This window comes from Helianthus annuus, chromosome 14, assembly GCF_002127325.2.
Source record: "Helianthus annuus cultivar XRQ/B chromosome 14, HanXRQr2.0-SUNRISE, whole genome shotgun sequence".
Taxonomy (NCBI): domain Eukaryota; kingdom Viridiplantae; phylum Streptophyta; class Magnoliopsida; order Asterales; family Asteraceae; genus Helianthus; species Helianthus annuus.
The window spans coordinates 81,170,408-81,194,048 of NC_035446.2; the positions used below are offsets into that span (position 1 = coordinate 81,170,408).

The window sequence follows — 23,641 nt, forward strand, 5'->3', positions numbered from 1 at the left end:
GATGTTTGTTATGGTTGAATGCAATGATATTAAGCAAATCACACTAAATCACGCTTCCGCAAAAGTTAGAGTGTGACAAAAGAAGACCCACGGTTGCCATGATTTAATCCATGTCAACCATGGTGGAAGAGGAATGTGGTGGTGTAGCAATCTATTAATGGTCCTACATAACAATTGATGACTCAACACATGCCCCACACACTATAGCCTAAAAGGTAATTAATTGACTTGGTTATTTGTTATAATATTACATCATATTATTAAATTCTGTAATAAATGTAATTGTAATAAATAGATGAAACTAACTATAATCTCATCTCCTATATAACTCGGTATAACAACATACTATATGACTCGAACGTCAACGATGAGTAAGGCATTGGTTATCTTTATATTTCTTGTGTTTCTCTTGAGCGCAGGTAATTTTTGATTTCGTTCTATTTGATTTAACGATTAAATAACACACAAATCCATTGTAATCCTCTTTGAATATTCATGGAAACAATTTTTACGATCCGATAAGAATTGTTAATGGCCTAATCCGCTAATTAGCTACTCGATATCGGCCAGCTAAAAGTTCAATTGAGTCAACCTTCAACGCCCTTGATCCTAAATTGTAGCTTGTATAATAAACAAACTCAAGCTTCATATAATATGTTTAGGTAGACAGAGTTACAAAGATAAACACGCCTAAATATTTGTAAAAGTAATTATGATGATTAAATTTAAATAATATACTTATGGGTGGGGTTCTAGAGTGAACACCTGTGTACTTGTGAATTTGCGAACTGAGTGAACAAATCCTGGCCATTGATCTACACACATGTATGGCCAGGATCTCATCATCAAATCGTAAAATACACTAGTGTATTTCAACACCAAATCCTGGCCATTGATCTACACACGTGTATGACCAGGATTAGTTCATTCAGTTCGCAAGCTACACAAGTGTTCACTCTTAAACCTAATCTATATACTTATATACCAAATAAATAGTTGGTTGTGTCAAATGTCAGAATTTTGTGTATGCAAGATTATTTTTCTAGCTCCTCTTATTTTATCTCTTCATATTTCTTTTCTTAAATTAAAATTATGAAAAAGTTAATTAATAAACAATAATAGAAAAAACATAGTATATTACATTATTATATTTACTATTTATAGTAACTTCTTTATAAACTATGACTTCAAAATATCAATAAACTATTTAATATTTTTTATTTAACTCGTGTAATAAATAGATATGTTTCTAACCTAGTGTTATATATATATATACACACCCACGCATATATATAGGGGTTGGTTAACGCATAATTGGACTTAACATAAGCTGCGCACGCTGTGAATATATAACATACGTATTTTGTTTCATAACATGCGGTTTTTTTTAATCAACATGCGAATTTGTTTTTTTTTTTTCAACATGATACTTGTTTTCTTTTTTCAACATGCGATTATTCTTTTTTTAACATGCGGATTTTTTTTTCATGTACTTGGTAATTTACCTCCCATCTAAAAAACCGCATATTGTATACCAAAAATCCACATGTTATATATACACAGTGTACATTAAGCCCCATTGTACAATATACTTTCACTATTAATAGTAATAAAGGAGCTTAGCCCAACCTTTAACAATTATTAACAGGCAAAAAACTTAGCCTTAACCTTTAACAATTATTAACAGGCAAAACTTAGCCTTAACTTTTTGGAGATAGAACTGAAACAAATAACAAAGTATATGTTGTAAATATGCAGGTACCGGAATGGTGACGCCAAATCGTGATTGTCACACCGATTTGTTTATGGTACCGTGTGTTAAAGATCAATGTCAACTTTTATGTTTCAAGAAGTTTGGTACCAGAGAAGGTTCATGTGCTATCCCATTATATTGTCGTTGTTATAGGCATAATTGTAATATTCTAAATTAAGTTGTTATATCTATGATTACTATAAAGGCTAATTAATAAAGTTATTAGTTATTGTCATTATGAGTTGTTTTAGCATGGTTTTGATGACTAATATGAATGTGAAGTTGTTTGCTATGTTAATTATATCATTTAATGTATAAATATAAAAGTTACAAATGTTATAATCAACAATAAAAGTATAAAACTTGTGAAACAAAAAAAAATGGTAAATAGATGTCCGTTTTATACGATATGATGTCCGTTTCACACATAAAATAATATCAAAAATGTTGAAAGAAAAAGATGTTACCTTGAATAACAAACAAACATGTTATTTGAGATGACGAAATATTTTTCATACAATATAGAAACTTGCAGATAATGAATTTGTGTCATACAAGATAAAAATTTGTTATTTGTGGAAACAACAATTTTTTAAAATAATTTAAAAACAATAAATATATTAAACTCGATTTGTTCTTATAAACGGTGTACCAGCTCAATTATGGGATAAGGCAATTTTTGATCGCATTGGTAATAGATATGGTAAGATTGTCCAGCACTCACTGACCTCTTGGAAAGACAGTGATATGTCACACAAGTGCATTGGTGTCTTGGTGAATCACGGTGACAAAATTAAGGAGTATATCACATTGCGATGGAAAAATATCAATTACAACTGCTGGGGGTGACTGAAGAAGAAGGTAGTTGGTCACCAGATTTCTTGTCCGGTTTCGTCGAAAAACCTTCTGGTTCGGTGGAGGAGTCTCATAAGGAAGACTGATGGCCTGATGCGGCGGTAGAGCCGAGTCCGCTACCGTCTACTCCGGTGGATAAAACTATCGGGAATCCCAAGAGTCCTAGAGATATTTCCCTAGAAAACCAAAGGGTTCTTGCCCGTATTCCCGAGGTCATCCCATGTGTTACATTAAATGATGGTGCATTTACTCCGGCCCCAGTTCCCAACGCACTAATTCAAGGGATGGGGCCCAAATCAAACAAAAGGCCCAGGTCTATGGTCTATGTTTGCTAATCCTACTTCTACTTCTGGATTTAGCCCATCTATATATGGGAGGATTCTTGATTTTAATGGACCTGAGCATTTTGACCTCAACTCTCCCCCACAACTCAACGATATCAACCCCCTGCCCCTTCTCCTGGTAATGGCGAATCACCTAATGTTTCTACTTTCAGGTCTCGCAAATCGGCTAGGAAAACCAAATCTGTGTCTAGATTAAACTCTTTCGTGATGAACGACCATACTGGATCGCAATCGACGATGTCCACTTGCTCGGCTATGCCCAAGTCGGCGGTCTTCAACGTTTCAACCGAACCTGACCCTGTGGCTAAAGAAGTTGAGGACACGCTTGCAGTCGGTCAAGGAGTGGGTTTCGAGCTACAACGCTTTGAGAAGGATGTAAGAGATGAGGTATCGGGTGCTCCAAATCGGTCAAAATGAATTTTTTGACATTAAACATAAGGGGGGTTATGGACTCTAAGAAATTCTCTTGGGTCAGGCAAATCAAAACAACGCACCGTGTTAATTTTATTTCTCTCCAGGAAACAAAGTGTTCGAATTCTTCTATGATTGATCCAAAAATCTTTTGGGGTAACTCCACATGCGAAACTATGTATGTAAACTCATCTGGCCAGTCTGGTGGGATTTATTGTTTTTGGGATCCCAGTGTTTTCAAAAGAAGTGGTGTAATTTGTAACCAGAACTATATATTGTTAATTGGGCATATCCAAGGCTTACCCGAGGAGGTTCATATTGTGACAACCGGTAATTAACGCCTCTTAATTATGCGATTAACAAATTTTTAAGGCAATGATAAATAGTGTTTAAGGCACGTATTAACTTAATTAGGCTTTTGTAATGCCTAGGAACGCCTACTCGACCTTACAGTACGCGAATGATAATCTGCGGAGGAACTGCGTAACGATAAACGATAACGAACTGATGTCATACAAAATAAGGACAGCGCCAACAAATACGAATTTTATACGTATGATATTTACATATGAACTTGATTTTACGGATTCATTGTGCTCTCCAACGTCACAAAACGTAAGCGTGAACGAAAACACGACTACAGGAACGCACCGGCAATGAATCGAAGCATCAGACACGTGTATTAACTCAAAAAAAACGGATTAGATATGACAACCAACGCAATTTACGCGCCCTTTTACGCAACCGACAATCAAATGCAACAACAACGACTATCGACACCATTTTTTTTCATATTTTTGAACTTACGATTTTAGTTTACGACGTTGTGGAGAGTTCGGGTTTTGTTAACGGGTTCGTTAGTGTGATTGGGCCACTTAAACATGGGGATTGGGCTTGTGGGCCTACGGCCCAAGCCCATTAACCCAACCCTAGGTATATAAGTGTAGTAATACACTTATCCTCTCATTTTGTTGAAAACTCATACCAAACACACGCACACCATCCATCTCTTTTGCCTGCTCTTCTTCATCTTCAAGTCTAAGAAACCCTAAATCCCCTAACTCTTCTACTCAAACAAAACACAGACAAAACACAACTAAATCAACCCTTATATCTGGATCTCCCTCTCATCCCTGATGTCTGACCGGCCACTCACCCACACCTCTCGGACTCCTCTCCCTGTTATTGAAGGCCGGCCGACCACCATAGGTGGTGGCGGCGTTTGGCGACTACAACAGCAACGGGAGACACCACAGGCGACGGTGGTTTCTCCCGGTCCCGATTAACCGACAACATCACACCCCTCTCTCGTCCTCTCGTTTTCAATCAAGCGGACCACAGGGAGGAGCCGGCGGCGGCCGACTAACTCCTCTGGTCGACGGGTTCGCTGACAGACCCCCCCCCCAATCTCGCTCCTCTCTTTCCCTCGACGATCGGATCAGATCAGCTATAGACGCACCCTTCCCGATGATGACTGATGCAGTTGATGCATCTATTGAAGATGATATTGATGATGTGACGATGAAACGGTGGGAGATTCCGGTGGGTTTCTGGCGGCGTGTTGATGACGACGGAGATGGTGGTTCTTGCGACGAAGGGCGAAGCTAGGCAGCAATCTCCACCCGACAAGAACTCCGGTGAGTTCTTTTATTTATTTTAATTGTTATTTTTTTTCTTTCTTTCCGTTCACCTTTGAGTAACAACATAACGACTGGTGTTCGTTTTTTTTATTGTCCGATGATGATGATGACGTTGCTGAATGATAACCGATGAGGTGATGAAGACGATGATGTGCGACAGTGGTGGTGTCGTTAATATTCGGGTTCAGTCTGCAAAAGTCAGATTTGGTTTGGTTCAACTCGGTTTGACTCGGTCAAACCGAGTCAACTCAGTCAAACTAGGCAACTCGGGTCAACAAGTCAGCCCCGATTCGATTACGGTTCAACTCGTTTCAGTTATGGTTCAAGACTGGTTCGAATGGGTCAACTGGTTTCAGTTCGGGTTTCGGGTCAACACGTCAACTGGTCAAACTTTTGTCAACGACAATCAACTGTCGGGTCAAAGACAGTCAACTCAGGACCCGGTAAAGTTTTAACAATGCGTTAAACTTTATATAAAGATTCGTAGATTTTTAGCTTACGCGACCGAGCTCGAACCATCCTTTATTTAGTTATTATATACGTTTAATTTTTGGCGTATTTTGGCGAAAATCATATACATATATTGTTTGATTGAATTATTATTGCGTTTTGATTTAAAATATCGACACATTGGATGTCGAGGTTATCCTAAAAACAGAGGAAACTCTGTCCGTTTTCCGTTAAAAACCCGGATTACAAAACATATTTAAATCTTAAAGACGACACTTATCGAGATACAAGTTTTTTTTAGAATTAATATAGAAGTATATTTATTTGGCGATGTTTTACGAGTTATAAAACGAAACTATAACATTTTGACACACACACGAAATACCAATCAACGAAACTCGAAAATTTATATGTATTTTCAAAACGCATTGAAACTCGAATGCTTTCACGACATAAGTATCATTAGTTATATTTATTTCAAACAACGTACTTCGTATACTTTTATAAAAATAAATATAATGTTTTATATTTTTTTCAAACGATGAAATTCGTAAGTTATATTTCAAACATTTAATATTCGAAAAATCATATAAAATAAATATAATTAGTTATATTTATTTTAATCGTCTAGAATACGAATATTTTTATAAAATGAGTATAGTTGATTATATTCATTTCAAACGTCGAGTTTCGAATATATACATATGTATATACATCTATCCATTTCCATCCTACGAAAACTACAACGGTATATTACCGTATCATATAGGACACGACAAGACACTCCTTTATCTGTATCCGTATTTCTAATTCTCAACGACCAACACGACATCGCAAGTATATATTTATATTTAAATATATATAAATATATATCTTAATCACTTGAAAACTAAGTCGATCTTGAGACTTAGTTCTATCCCAACTATAAACGGGATCAAATAACCATAGATTGGTTATTGTAGATCAAAATACTAACACCTTCGTAGAGTCGTTTTATTAACGACTCGGTAGAGCTCGGACACGTAGTTAACTACGATGTTGTATTAGAAACTTATAATTATTCCTTCATTAGGAATACTATAGATGCACGCTAGCTAATTCACGTTCTTGGAACGACACTACGGAATCACGCTAGGCTAACATTGCACATGGAAGTCCAGGTGAGTTCATAACCCCCACTTTTTACTGTTTTACATTTTTTTTATAAACGTTTTCGGGGGTGGAAAGACATGCAAGTTTTGCAAAAACACAATGTTTCGATAAACAAAAATCACATGTTTCTAAACCATTTCGTAACAGGATTTCAACGAACTCAAATGGTTTACCAAAAGCTTTAATCCAAACTTACCGGTTCTTACAACAATACAAGGTTTTCGAAACATGCATGAGTTTCAATGACGTGGGCAAAGGCCCAAGGACATGGGAAAAGGCCCAATGACATGGGCAAAGGCCCAATAACACTAGGTGTGTAGCTATGGAATTAGATTATAACAGATCACTGTGCGTAAGTAGGAGGATGACATTAGTAACCATTAATCACGTAGTGACCAAGGTGCAAAAGGTATAGATCTATCGAGTTTGAGGCGCGCTCCACTCCGGGTTGGTTAACCCTTTAGGAGTGCTTTTGTGATCCCAACTGATAACAAAGTTGTCTCGGTTTGGTTACTTACTTATGGCATAGGTCAGTGTATTAGCTACACACTGATTGATCCTTAGATTCCATAGGTATCCTACATACTATGATTTCAATACCGGTTTACAAAGATAACAGAAAACATTTCAATACCGGTTTACAAAGATAACAGAAAACATTTCAATACCGGGTTACAAAGATAACAGAAATCGTTTCAATACCAGCTTACAGATATGACAGAAAATATTTCATTACTGGTTTACAAACTCAACAGTTACATATATCGGTTTATAAACATAACAGAAAACATTTCGTTACCGATATACAAAGACGACATTTCAAATGCTTTGAGATATTAAGATCTCATAAACTGGTTTTTCAAATGCAAGATTTCAAGTGTTTTAAAACGCATTTGATTCAAAACAAACTATGAACTCGCTCAACTTTATGTTGACTTTTTCGCATGTTCTTTCTCAGGTTGCATTTTCAAAAATATGGAACGGTTGGAATAGAAGAACCCACGTGATTTCGAGTACTTAGCGGGCGTTCATTGTTTAGAAGTCTTAGCTCAAATACTTCCGCTATGCAATGAAGATACCAGTCCAGTCACGCCAGCTCTGATTTTTCGGGGTGTGATACATATCCTATATGTTTATATGCCTAAGGACCAGATTGCTAAATGTACAATTTGGGCAGATTTCAAATGATAGATAATTTAGAACTTACTATGGTCGGCCTTTTTAAGATGATTGGTGTTAAGATCAAATTAGGCTTAGATGTTTTAGGAATTGGTTTGATTAATTTTAATTAATTGCACTAAATGTTGAGTATTATGGAGAACTATGGTGTTTTAAATTTATATATAAAGGATTTTATAATTTAACATTCATTTTTTTTTTTGAAACAATAACTATTGTTATTATTTTAATGTTTATTTATTAATTAAATACAAAATTTAACTAATTAGGTTTTAAAGTTACTAAATGCCTTAGTTGATGTTACATACGAACATTTAATCGGTTTCTCAAACAAAGATTCCATTTATGTAAAGTCTTATCATTTTTGGATTAAATTAACTACTAGTAGTTTGATATATTTGAGGTTTTGTTGATCGTAATTTTCATATTTGGGCAATTACCGGTTATTCGCTAATGCTTACCAATTCACTAAAGTTTCTATAAATAGCAGACTTGTCTACGGTTTTGTTTCAAGATTCCTACTAAAAATATAGTAAGTTTACCAATCACAAGGTTACATTTACACAAATAAAGGCTCAGTTGAGATATCAAGCTAGCAATGAAATTACAGTTAAACGGACGTTAACCTTGTTAAGTGGTGAATGTCACAATGATGTTCGCCCAGTATGGAATACATTGGAAAACCTACCAGAGCATTGACGGAGTACATTTATGAAGGCTAAGGGAGGCAAGCACTTTGTTCAACCACTATGAGTGGTGGCAGGTAACAGGTATAACCTTAGCACTCCCGGGAGCCAACCCGTGGTTTGTGTAATTTTTATTTATTCTATTATTTTTTTGTTGATTTTCATTTTTCAAAGTTCAATTTGTTCTCTTGTGTTTTTGTGTAAGCCATCGAGCAAGCCACTAATTCAACTTCCTACCCGTTTATAATCCTTAGTCTCCTATTTGAGGATTACTATTTCTTTTCTTAACCCAAAACCACCAACCCCTCTAGCTTTGTTAATTTATTAAAATTTTTGACACCCGAGTGGTGAAATTCGGTCAAAGTTAGGTGATAGTTGTTATGTTATGTATTGCTAAAAGAAGTATGAGAAAGAAAAGTAAAAAAATATCAAATATAAAAAAAAGAAAACAAAAAAGAGTTGTTTATTTGTGGATTGAGTTAATCGAACTTAGATATTTTGTGTTTGCTTTATTTTGACCTAAGAAGTTAGATTTTCACCATCTTTAGTCACTCAAATAAATAACCATTCCATACCTTATATCATAGCCTACATTTTAACTCGTTTAAGTCCTTTTGATTTGTGCATTATGATTGTGTTAATTGGTGGAGATATGATTGATATGTAAGCTTATGATAATGAGATTCATTATCAGTTTTGAGTGTTACAAATATGCTAGTGCATCATTGCTAGCCCATATATGAAAATGAGCGGAATGTCAATTGTGAGAGGTGTGATTGCATGTATGTTGAATCAAGAGGAACATCAAGTTTAATTAGGCAATTTTGTGTTTTACACACATATCGTGTTGTTTGTTGGGATGTAATTCTACTGATATATGTATTCTTGTGAATCGGGTATGACCCTGGACCTCAACTCACATATGGTTGAGATGTTGTTGTATTTGGTTAATTGTTGCAAATGTGCTACAAGATAGTTTGATTAAGGGCAAGCAAATGGTAAGCGTGGGGATGTGATGGCTAGGTGTAATCCGGGTTTAAGGATGTGTAATCATTGTTTTTACATGTATAACTATCTAGAAGAATGATACTTTGATAATGTTTGATGATTGCAGGACTATATGCATTAAGGATGCAAAATGGATTTTGGATGAGTTTGGATGGCTATGGATGAGATAAGGCAAGAGATTAAAGAATCAAGGGGTCAAACTAACGAAAAACATAAAAGAAAACAAGAGTCAGCGTGTTCTGGGAGCAACTTGGGGGCGTAATGCAGCATAAGAGGGCGATGACGATCTAAAGGTGCCTCCTGGACGCCTTTTCTGGTGTCCTCGACGTCGTGGGATGATTTCATGTGGGGAAATTAAGGAAATAGATGATTTAGCCGGTTTTTAATCAGGGCCTCATCCTCATTCAAACACATTTAGTTTTTTGACTCTTTTGGTGATTTTCCACAATTGGATTCTCATTCCAAACCTCTGATTAAAGATTTCAAACCGAAAACTGAAGAATACGAGATGCAATTCATGAAGATGAAAGGCTAATTTACTTGTGATCATCCTCGAGTGTAGAGTTTGTAAGTTTTTAGGGTTTATTTAATGTTTCTATCTATTTGAGAACTAATTAATGTAATCATTTGATTAATTTATGAGAATCTATTGTTTTATATTATTATTGAATCATCTAGTTAAAGGTTTTCTTACACCGTCGACATTTTTAAGACAATCATTATTGACATATGGTTTATGCTACAATGTGATTGATTATTCCAATTCTTTATTGCATACAAGTGTTAAAATCGTCTAGTGAAGGTTTTATTGCACTAATTGCATTTGATAGATGATTGTTGGTCTTCTTGAATTGGCCTTGATTGTGAAAAACCTTATTGATCAATTATGCTTATCTAAAGTCAAATCCATAGTTATGAGATTTTTCCAATTATTTTACCAAACACAAAACACGGGGTGTGATCCTTTTATAAACCATTGTGTACAAATCCTAATTTCATTGTTGCTCGTTATTTTCAATCAAATCATAATTACTGTCTCATATCTCGACCATTAATCCAATCTTAAAATAAGTCTTAATCAATCGAGTTTAGCCACCGACCACAAACTCTTCATGGTTCGACACCCTACTTCCCCAAACTAGCTAAGGTGAATAGGAACACATATCTCTTTATCTTTAACTGGTGCTTTGACATCTATCAAATTTTGGCGTCGTTGCCGCGAAGATTGTGTGCTTGGTGTTTAAAGTTTCTCGAATAAGTGTGATATCTATATAATTGCTTTTGTTTGTGGTGTCTTTATATTCTTTGTTACGCGAGAACTGTTGTTTATGCAGATAACAAGTAGTGCATGCGTACTCGTTTATCTATGATGACTTCACCATTAGCGCGCGCACCCACTTGAGTTGAAAAAACTAAAAAATACTTTTGTAAAAACCCTATGTAACATATTTATTTTTTCTAAAAAAATAGGGAATGTAAAATACATGTATTTGAACATTTTTGTAAAAAAAAAAAACAAAAAAGTGCCGAGTAGTTTAAAAAAATGTTAAAAATTTCATGTTACATAATATATATGTCAAAAAAATGTAACATACATATTTTGAACATTTAAAAAAAAAACTCGTCGGCACATTTTACATTTATTTATAAAAATGTTCAAATATATTTATGTTACATTCTCTGTTTTTTATAGAAAAAAAATAAAAATATTACATAGGATTTTTTAGAATTTTTTCAACTCAAGTAGGTTGTCTTCTTATACTTCACCTATAGTTACACATAAACACTAATATTCATGAAACTGATTTAAATGGTGATTAATTTCTTTTTAGGTTTTGGCCACGTAGGGTCAGGTATACCAAGTTGGACCCAATTTTTATTCATAGAAAAAGGTACCTGGTAAATACCCAAGGGATGGTTTGAGTAGAGAACCAGATTGGAAATACCCAAGTTTTTAACACCATGTTTTAGGTTTTTTTTTTCAAGTAGGGAATAATAACTGGGTTTTTTTTTTCTTACCTCTAAAGGTGGGTCAGCCCTAGCTATAGAGTGTGGTTATGACCTGATGGTCACAATGACCCTCCACATCAACGTTATGTCATCCATTTCTAATCCATTATCCAAAATCACTATCCTAAGGGTATGATCATGACCTAAACCACTATTCTTATTTTAATTTATTTTTAGAGTTAATTACCTGGATGATCCCTGTGGTTTGCTAGTTTTTCATCTTTAATCCCTAACTTTTCAAAATTGAATGCATGATCCCTATGGTATTCTCACTTGTTACACGGATAGTCCCCTAACAGGATGTTGGTTAAGTTTTACAGTCAAATGCATATGAAATTACTAAAATACCCCTTTATATTATAAGAGAAAAACAAATATTATGTGGGACCCACCCACAATCTTCGTCTTCAACCTCCCTCACCACCATCTTCAACCTCTTCATCACCGCCGCTATCGCTGGCCAAGCACTCCCAAAACTCTAACACTACTCCACTGTCATTTTTCCTTTATTCAAAATTGAATTTAATTTGAACCAATTTATAAACTCTATGAGCTAAATCAAGTTCATTCCATTCAATATTAAATCTAATGGAAACCAAGATATTTCAAATCTGTGAGCTATGTCATAAATTTAAAGAAAACATATTAAATTTCTTTCTCGTGCGGAGATAGTGCCTCGCTGGAGAAGAAGAGCGACACATGAATTGTTGTATTCACTTACCGGACCTCACAGATCTAAATCGAAGTTGAAACATCTAGACCAATTAAGCCTATAGGGTCGTCTTCATCGCCAAAACCTTTGCTCACCGGAAAAGTGAGGTTGTTCATCAGTGTGGTGAAGATCCGACGACGGAAAAACGATTTGCGATGGTTTTTGGTTGCAGATTTGATTAGGTGCCGTTGGATGGCTGGAATCTTGGGTGGCCGGGAAAACTAGTTACCGGACTTGTGAGTTGCAACAACTGGTCGGAATGCATGAAGAACATGAGTTGAACGTAAAAGTTTTTAGAATATATTGTCTTTTAATAAAATAGAGGGATGGGACCAATGTAATTTTGTAATTAATTACATATTTAATAATTGTAAAGGGTATTAAGTTTATTAATGTTCCTATACTAATAAATAAATGAAAATCTTTTTCTACACTGGTTGTGCCTCCTCCCTTTTAATAATAGTATTACATAGTAATTTTATACACAAAATATAATATAATATTAATTAATATAGTTAGCGATAAACGTCTTCATTCAAATTTAATTAATAATTATCTATAACAAATATAAATGTATCTAATAATATAATAAATATAATATTATTTAATATAGTTAGAGATCAAACGTATAATTTCAAATTTAATTAATAGTAAATTACCTTTTGAGTCGCTATGTTTTAGTGGTTTTAACCACTTGAATCCAAAATCAAAAAGTTTAACACCTTGAGTCTCTAACCGCTCATTCACACCTCTGTAAAAAAATTCAAAAAACCTTTTGTAAGTTTGAGTTCTCTAAGATCTCGCAACTCGTAGAAGTTTTCATTTTACCATAACCATATATATTTGTTAAGATAAAATATATTATTTGGATATAAACAATAATTACTAATAAAGTATTAAATCACATGTACAAGTAACGAAAATATAATTGTTCTTTTGTTTTACTATGTTATCTAAATAAGTCATTTCATCAATAAGGATTGTATACAAGTTTATAATTTATATTTTTTGTCATTCAACCCGTGTATTACACGGGGTTGAAAGCTAGTTTTATAGTATAAAGGGGTATTCTAGTAATTTCGTATGCACTTAACTATAAAACTTAACTGACATCCAGTCAGGGGACTATCTGTGTAACAAGTGAGAATACCACAGGGATCATGCATGCAATTTTGAAAAGTTAGAGACTAAAGATGAAAAACTGGCAAACCACAGGGACCATCCAGGCAATTAACTCATATTTTTATGAAAACGAAATATTGAAAAAAGAAAGGAGGTCCATGGTTGTCATGATTTAATCCATGTCAACTATGGTGGAAGAGGAAACGATTGGTGTAGCAAGCCATTAATGGTCCTACATGACGATTGATGACCTAACCCATGCGGGCCATGCCCCACACCCTCTAGCCTAAAACGTAATTAATTGACTTGGTTATTTGATACTAGCATATAAACCCGTGTATCACACGGATTATATATAAACAAATTAGATTGAATAATATTTTAATTTATAAGTGTTACAAACTAACGTATTACACACGTAAAATATTTAAAAATTATAAATCATACTTCTATATAATCATGATCACATTTTTAAAAAAAAGTGTAATAATAGTATACTCTAATTATTGTGTTTTTCCGATTAGTACTAAAGTAAGGATCGTTTAGTAAAAAAGATCTCTGATTACTATATTCTTATTTTACGATAATATTTAATAAAATATATTGTATTTATCTAATAATATTAATTAAATAGTGGATCTTAATCTGGTTATTAACATATGTAAATTAAATTTATTATATTTGTAAGGATAAAAATTAAAAAAATATTTAAAATAAAATGTAAGTCTAAATTGTAAGGTTGAAGGAGAAAGTCACACGTGACAATAATCTTATATTAAAACTTTAATAGTTTAAATCATTTGATTTTAAAAATATATGCGGTTAATCTTAATGAGGTCTTATATTAACAAATAAAGTTATTATAATAATATATATGTAATTAAATTGGAGATAATAATAATAATAGTTTTGTTATAGATAAAAATAAACTAAGGATCAAAAGGCTTTTGATAAAGGATATTCATATTAAATACAAACATACTAAAAAGAATCTAATAACCCTTAATCGTATGTCATGGAGGCGGAGATAATATGTAAAATCGGTATATTCAATAGATAAGGTAATTCTTATATTTTTTTATCTCTATATCGTATGGTATAATTTTTTAACCCAAACATCATGGTATATCAATTTCTTTTAAGAGAAGGGTTATTTATAATTATTTATTATGGTAGATAATGGTTCTTTTATTTATTTATTTATTTATTTATTATTATTATTATCATTATTTGTTACGGTTAAGGTAGGATAAGAAATTGCCGCATGGCATTTTGGTGACATATTGATTGAGAGAATGCCATGTGTCATTAAATTTATTCTTTAGATCGAATAATATCTCAATTCATAAGTGTTACAACCCCGTGTATTACGGATGTAAAATATAAAAAAATGGCTTCTATATAATCCTGATCACATAGTTAAAAAAGTGTAATAATAATATAATGTAATTATTACGTTGTTCCATTTAGTATTAATATAAGGATGGTTTAGTAAAAAAGATTTAGTTATTGTACTTTTTAATTTTACGATAATATTTAAGAAAATAAATTGTATTTATCTAATAATATTAATTAAATAGGGCTTCCTAATAAGGTAATTAACATATTTAAATTAAATTTATTATATTAGTAAGGATAAGGATTAAAAAATATTTTAAAATAAAATGTAAGTCTAAATTTTAAGGTTGAAGGAGAGGTGACACGTGAAAAGTTAAATTAGATTTGGTGTTTTATTCGTAACTTTACCATCTTTATTAATAACTAGGTTAGAACCCCGTGTATTACACGAGTTGCATAATTTTATATAATAGATAATAAAAAAATATATCTTTAAAAAACTCGTATATTGCACTTGCTGAAAAAATATAATGTCATATATTAACATAAATAGTCATCAAGATTTTATCATTTATAAGATGAGCATTGATTTACTATTTAATTATTATAACATTTTACTTTGTTTTTTTATTTTGCATATATTTAATTTATATAATAAATAATAAAAAAGACATATCTTTAAAAAAAACTCGTATATTGCACATGTTGTATAAAATATAATGTCATGTGTTAACACATATAATCATCAAGATTTATCTTTAAAATGAACTTTGATGTACAATTTACTTATTATAACATTTTAGTTCGCTTTTTTATTTATTATATTAGGTTAAAAACACATGTATTACATATTTACATGTGGTTGAATCTCGTTTTTATGATGCATTCAACATATGAGATACAATTATTTTAATTAGTTTTTATGCACCTTCATGCTTATTTTTTTATTTCATTCATAAAACACCCGTCTTAAATTTGTATTCAAGAGAGTTTACGGTACAAAAAAGGTGGAGATCAATCCTGCGTTTTATATATTTCATCATTTTTATGAATTATAGCGTAAAATCGAGAAATAAATTCTCTTTGAATAAAGTATAGAATTATTATATTTAAAAATGGTGTTCTTTATACATGTTGATGCAATGTGCGACAAATGATGGGGTCAAAGTTTACAATTATAGTGATGTTCTTTATATCTAAAAAAGATGGGTTTAAAGTTTACAATTTAGAAGCATATGCCTACCATTATAGTGATCCGTTTAAAAACACTTACAATTTGATAGAAGCATATGACCGACCTAGAATAATAATTTAATTCTACTAAGAAAAAAACAATAATACAATTATTAATTAAGTATATATTAAACGGGAACATTTGATTCCTAATTTACCATAATTTCAATCACATTTATTCTTAATTAATTTTTTTAGTTATTATTATTATTATTATTATTATTATTATTATTATTATTATCATTATTATGATAATAAAAATAAATGTTTATATTCTTATCTAACTTTTTGTTTAAAATTATTATAATTATTATTATTATTTAATATGTTCGTAATAAAAACAAACGTTTATCCTTATTTAAATATTTCTTCTTATCTAGTATTTTTTTTTAAATTATTATTATTATTTAATATGAGAGATAAATAGGAAAGATCATAATAAAAATAAACGTTTATATTCTTATCTAACTTTTTGTTTAAAATTATTATTATTATTATTATTATTATTATTTAATAAGCTCATAATAAAAACAAACGCTTATCCTTATTTAAATATTTATTCTTATCTAGAATTTTTTTAAATTAATATTATTATTAAATATGAGAGATAAATAGGAAAATAAGTTGAGAAAGCATCAGAGAGAGTGACACGTGTCCAAAAAAGATTTTTATTTATTAGTATAGCAAGATTAATAGTATAAATCATTTGAATTTAGAAATATATGTGGTTAATCTTAATGAGGTGTTATATTACCAAATAAATTTATTAAAATAATACATAAATAATTACTTTGTAGATATTAATAATAATAAAAAATAATGGATAGTAATAAACTAACGATTAAAAGGCTTTTGACTTTAAATGATAATAATATTAAATACAGTCATATTAAAAAAAAATATAATGACCCTTTATCGTATGTCATAGAGACGAAGATAATTTTGATCTCTAATAGTAAAATCAGTGTATTCAAGAGATAAAGTAATTTTTATATTTTTATCTCTATCTTATAGTATAATATATTAACCAAAGTATCATGATATATCAATTTCTTTTGAGGAAAAGGAGATTTATTTAGAATTATTTATTCAGGTGGATAATATTCCTTATATTAATTTACTTATTATTATAGTTATTTATTATAGAATATGGTTGAGGTATTATGAAAAATTGCCACATGGCTTTTTGATGGAGTTATTTATTATGAGAGAATGCCATATGGCATTAAGTGAACTCTTTTATTAGATTAGATTAGATTAGATTAGATGATATTATTATATCATATTATTAAATTCTGTAATTATGTAATTGTATAAATGGATGAACTATAGTCTCATCTCCTATATAACTCGGTATAACAACATACTATATAACTCGAACGTCAACGATGACTAAGGCATTGGTTATCTTCATATTTCTTGTGTTTCTCTTGAGCGCATGTAATTTATGATTTCGTTTTATTTGATTTAACAAATAAATAACACACAAATCCATTTTAATCCTCTTTGAATATTCATGGAAACAACTTTTACGATCCGATTAGAGATGTTAATGGCCTGATCCGCTAATTAACTACTTGATATCGGCTCGCTAAAAGTTCAATTGAGTCAACCTTCAACGCCCTTGATCCTAAATTGTAGCTTGTATAATAAACGAGCTCAAGCTTCATATAATATGTTTGGGTAGACAAAGTTACAAAGATAAACACGTCTAAATATTTATAAAAGTAATTATGATGATTAAATTTAAATAATATACTTATATACCAAATAAATAGTTGGTTGTGTCAAGTGTCATAATTCTGTGTATACAAGATTATTTTTCTCGCTCCTCTTATTTTATCTCTTCGTATTTCATTTCTTAAATTAAAATTATGAAAAAGTTAATAAATAAACAATAATAGTAAAACATAGTATATTACATTATTATTTACTATTTATAGTAACTTCTTTATAAAGTATGACTTCAAAATATCAATTCACTATTTAATATTTTTTTATTTAACTCGTGTAATAAATAAATGTATTTCTAACATGCGATTTTGTTTTTTTTTTCAACATGCGACTTGTTTTTTTTTTTCAATATGCGATTTTTTTTTAACATGCGGATTTTTTTTCATGTAAATACGAATTTACCTCCCATCCAAAAAACCGCATCTTGTATACCCAAATTCCGCATGTTATATATACATAGCGTACGTTAAGCTCCATTGTACAATACACTTTCACTATATAAATAGTAATAAACGAGCTTAGCCCAACCTTTAACAATTATTAACAGGCAAAAAACTTAGCCTTAACCTTTGGAGATAGAACTGAAACAAATAACAAAGTATATGTTGTAAATATGCAGGTACCGGAATGGTGACGCCAAATCGAGATTGTCACTCCGATTTGTTTATGGTACCATGTGTAATAACTGAATGTGAAGTTTTATGTTTCCAGAAGTATGGAACCAGAGAAGGTAAATGTGCTATCCCATTATTTTGTCGTTGTTATAGGCATAATTGTAATATTGTAAATTAAGTTGTTATATCTATGATTACTATAAAGGCTACTTAATAAAGTTATTAGTTATTGTCTTTATGAGTTGTTTTAGCATGGTTTTGATGACTAAGAGCATTCACATCCATGCCGCATGCCGTCAAATTATGTGTGTGGAGTTTTTATAAGACCATGTGTAGTGGTGATACACTATAATGCCCCCACCATGGGGCGTTTTGCGTCATGTGGTGTCCTAGTCAGCATGGGGGCATTATAGAAAAAGTGGTGTAGTGGTATAATGCCCCATAATGCCCCATTCAATCATTTTACAATCATTTCCCAATTATTTTTTTTAAATTTAAAACATAAAAAAACTTCATTAATTTAAAAATAAAATTACATAGCATGAAAAAAAAATAAAAAAAAACTAAAAAAAAAACCGAAAATAAAAAAAAACAGAAAAAAATACAATACTAGAAAAAAAAACTAGTTTTCGTCTTCGCTTTCGTCACCCTCGCCAACTTCGTCTTCCTCGTCCTCCGTTTCTTCCTCTCCCTCAGGTGGTACGTAACGAACCGACCATGCGTGGTGTACCAAATCAACCATTAACTGGGAATGGTACGGTTCGTAACGCAACTCTCGCGCGTTACTCACTCTTTCTTCCATTGACGCCTGCGGATGCTCCTGGTGAACGGCTTCTGGCACATAATTCTGGCATATCGCCTTTCCTTCGTCTTCCAAAATCATGTTGTGCATGATTATACAAGCGTACATAGCATCTCTCATTTTTTGCTTGCTCCATGCACGACAAGGATTTCTCAAGTATTGCCAGCGTTGTTTAAGAACCCCAAAGCATCTCTCAATATCTTTTCGTGAAGACTCTTGAACCTTTTTAAAGTATGCTCTTTTCTCATCAATAGGATCACTAAACGTCTTCACAAAAATCGAATACCTAGGATAAATTCCGTCGCTCAAATAATATCCATGGGGGTAGTAGTTTCCATTTGCGTAAAACGACGCTTTTGGAGCTTTGCCAGAAATCCACTCCTCTAACAACGGCGATTGTTCAAAAACATTGATATCATTGCATGACCCGACCACGCCAAAGTAAGCCGACCAAACCCAAAGGTCCTGTGAAGCAACCGCCTGAAGAATAATAGTGGGTCCTTTTTGGTCACCACGTGTGTGTTGGCCTCGCCATGCAGTCGGGCAGTTATCCCAACGCCAATGCATGCAATCTATGCTCCCGATCATACCAGGCAAACCATGCTCGGCATTATGTACCTCGTAGATCTTTCGAAGGTCCTCCCATGTAGGCGTTCTAAGATAACGCGCACCGTACACATCAATTATACCTTTATAAAAAAAATATAGACAAACATAAGATTCAAAAAAAAAAAAAATTCTAAGCATACGCGTCGTTTAAAAAAAAATAAAACTAAAAAAAAAAATTGTACCGCGACAAAAATGTTCCAAGCTATCTCGTGTTGTTTTCTCCGCCATTTTTAGATACTCGTCGTTGATGTCGGTAGTGTTACCATAAGCAAGGATTCGTAATGCCGACGTACACTTTTGGATACCGGTGAATCCAAGGTACCCTCTCGCATCCGGTTTTTGTTTAAAATAATCGTAGTTGGCTTCCAAGTCGTTGACTATGCGTAGAAACAACCGTTTACTCATCCGGAAACGACGCCTAAAAACTTCGTTTGAAAATGTCGGCACCTCGTCAAAATAGTCTTTCATCAAACGCTCGTGTGCCGCGCGTCGGTCTCGTTCAACATGGCTTCTTTTATTTTTTGGGGCTTCGGGCCGACGAGAATGGTTGACATAACGAACCGCTAGTTGACATGCACTCGTAACCGCCTCTTGCTCAAGCTCCTCATCGGTCGAACCATCGCCGTCCGCAAAAAACTCGTTGTAGTAAAAATTCATCATGGATGAAGAACTAGGAGAATCCATCAAGTTTTTTTATAAAATGTGGGATTTTTTAGAGAGGTTTTGAGATTTTTTGGGTTGAAAATGGATGAGTTTTGATTGTTTATATATATATATATATATATATATATATATATAATAGATTTAAAAAAAAAAATAGTCAAACTAGCCGTTTGAAATATGACCGTTTGATTGGAGGATAAATGGTTCGTTTGGCGTTTTAATTTAAACGCCGGCTTCAATTTTTTTCAATTAAAACGCCCCAAAACGCCCCCCGTAATGGGGATGAGGGCGTTATAGAGCGTTTTGGGGCAAAAAAAATTTATGGAAAACGCCCCATTACGTACGGTCTAATATAAAGAGTATAAAAAGTGGTTGTGGGCGGAGGAGAGAGAAATTGTTAGTGTTCATTTGTATATTTGGGGGGAAACTGTTCACCCCCTATAATTTTTAATATATTTTGAAAGTGATTGTAAGTAAATGAGAGTGAAAAGATAATGATAAAGGTTAAAAAATATTATTTAACTGAAAATGAGAGAGAAAAAGTGGCATTTTTAATGTAATTTAGAGTGAAAATATGATGGAATGGATATGAATGCTCTAATATGATTGAATGAATGATCGTATGGTTGTATCCCTTGAGGATTTTTTAATATTAGTAGGCCACAAGTATAACGCTATGGTTTAATTGTTTGTCAAAGTGGTTCAAAGAGCTAAAGAGCCTTCATTAAATATGAGACAACGTTGTTTGTTATATAATTTAATAATATTAAATGACTACTGTTCATTCTGTTTTATTTTTATCATATATCAGACCATTTAATGTATAAATATAAAAGTTACAAAATTTTATAATCAACAATAAGGGGACCCGGGGTGGAGGACATTTACCCCATGATTGAAACATATAACGTGTGGAACAATCCTAAACACCACCACCACTCGATTTGATAACGCGTCAATTTGATAACGCGTCAATTTGATAACGCGTTGAATATATCACGCGTGAAGAATAGAAGAATGTGAGAGTTTATTGTTGGGTGTTGTGAATGATGGACATTTCCACTAAAATCCATCACCAGTGATGGAATAAAGCTTGATGACGTGGCGGAACTTGATTGGAAGCTGTGAGTGAGTGATGAGTGATGACCACCCTACCCCCTAAAAGTATAAAACTTGTGAAGTTGTGAGAACCAAAAAAGGTAAATAGATGTCTGTTTCATACATAAAATAAGATCAAAATGTCGAAAGAAAAACATGTTGTCTTGAGTAACAAAGAAACATGTTATTTGAGATGACGAAATATTTTTCATACAATATAGAAACTTGAAGGTAATGAATTTGTGTCAAACAACATAAAAATTTGTTATTTGTGGTGGTGGTGTTTCTTTGTTCATATAAACCAGATTATATAACTGAAGAAGAAATTACTTCCAAAATAATTGGCTATTTATTCCCAACACTTAGTTTAGCACAAAATTAACATGGATCCCACGTGTAATTTGGTTTCTCATTTTATCAGTATCTATACACCCTATTGGGAAGTAGCCTTCTTCCTGATTTCGAGTGGAGCAAATGAATGCCAATCAAATGTAATATTATGGCGTGAATAGATAACTTAGATAGACTTGTTACCAGAGTCAATTTGAGAAAAAGAAGCGTTGATATTTCATCGGTTATGTGCCTTTTTTGCGACGAGTATGAGGAATCGGTGGATCATTTGTTTACGGCATGTTTGGTGGCTATTCGGGTTTGGGCGGCTATCAGTGCTTGGTGCAACATTCCACCGATATTCGCTTTTGAATTCAAATATTTAATGGATATACATAATTCTACCTAGGGAAGGAAAAAAATAAGAAGATTATTCGAGGTTTGGTTATTATTTCGTGTTGGTGTATTTGGAAAAGCAGGAACGAGTTGGTATTTTATCAGAATAGAAGAAGCTCGCAAGATATTTTGATAGAGATTAAGTCGAGAGGTTTTGGTTGGTTAAAAAATAGAACGTCATGTAAATATATTAGTTGGAAGGAGTAGTGTAAATATCCTATGCATATGTTGTAATTTGGCCATTTGTCCGTTTGGATCGAGGCATATGTTGTAATTTGGCCATTTGTTCGTTTGGATCGAGGCTGTTGTTTTGTATTGGCCTTTTACCCGTTTGGGTCGGACGTTTGTTTTAATGAAGTTTTATTTTTAAAAACAATCTATACACCCTATTGCATGTTGGGTCCTTAACTGGAGCAAGTTTTACGAGTAAACCATATGGTATTAGCGTGAGGTTGAAATCTTGAATTTTGGAACCCGAACCATAGGAATATGAGTTGCGGAGTATCATTAGGCTAGACGATATAGGGTCGTCCCCCTCCGTCCGAACCGTCGCCGACCCAAACACCCCCCCGGTCCTCGTCTGGATCGTCGCCTCCTAGCCGTTTGAAACGATGCAGAAAATGACAAAATTTGTGGGGGGTTTGATGCGCTTGTTGACCGTTAGAATAAAAAAAAATATTTTCAATTTTAAAAAACTTTCAAACGGCTCTTTTACTCTTTTTTACCAAAATCCAACCCAAAATTATATAAATCCCCCTTTTTTACACCATTTTTCACACTTATCCTTCCACTACAACTCATCTCTCTCTCTCTCTCTCTCATTTTTTATAACATTCTTCATTTTTTATAAAATATTATTCTACATGGATCCCTTCAACAACCCGAACGTCCCCAACAACCCGAACAACCCGAACCCAACGAACATCCCGAATGTTTTTCGGTGCCAGGATACTATCCGACGATCAAACGGGTGAGGGGGTTTGGAAGGCGGTTTTGGCGAATTTTCTTGAGCTAATGGACCAAGGGCCGTATCGAGATATCGACTCGGTGTCTTCTAAGTGGCGAAAAATGAGCGGGTTCATCAACAAGTTTTCCAAAGAATATAATAAAACATATTCAAGTGGGCGTCGTAGCGGGATGGGCGACTAGGATGTGTTCAAAAAGGCGTTGGATGTTTACAAGTCGAACCATGGTACCACGTTCGCACACGTTCGGGCGTGGGAAATTATGCGAACGGCCAAAAAATGGGCGCCGGTTCCGAACGAGGTGGAGATGGCAAAGGACATTGGAATCTGGTAGTTATAGCGCCGGCGGATCGGACGCGAGATGTCACATAAACTTAAACGATGACGCCGAGTTCGATGAAGTAGAATACGCCGTAAAGGAAGCGGAACGTCCCCCGGGCCGGGACAAATCAAAGAAGGAGGCGGCGTCAAAGAAAGAAAAGCAAAAGGTCTATCCGGAGATGGAGGAGTTTATGACGCAATTTAAAACATACACCG

General features: G+C 33.1%; 1 protein-coding gene across 1 annotated transcript; it reads right to left on the reverse strand.

Annotated features, from left to right (window-relative positions):
• Nucleotides 1-11,895: 11,895 nt before the first annotated feature.
• Nucleotides 11,896-20,336, reverse strand: LOC118486503. The gene is made up of 4 exons (XM_035982988.1): nt 19,835-20,336; nt 19,386-19,732; nt 12,210-12,223; nt 11,896-11,992 (listed from the first exon to the last, which is right to left on the reverse strand). Exons 1-4 carry the CDS (start codon nt 20,334-20,336, stop codon nt 11,896-11,898), a joined length of 960 nt encoding a protein of 319 aa, XP_035838881.1.
• Nucleotides 20,337-23,641: the final 3,305 nt, after the last annotated feature.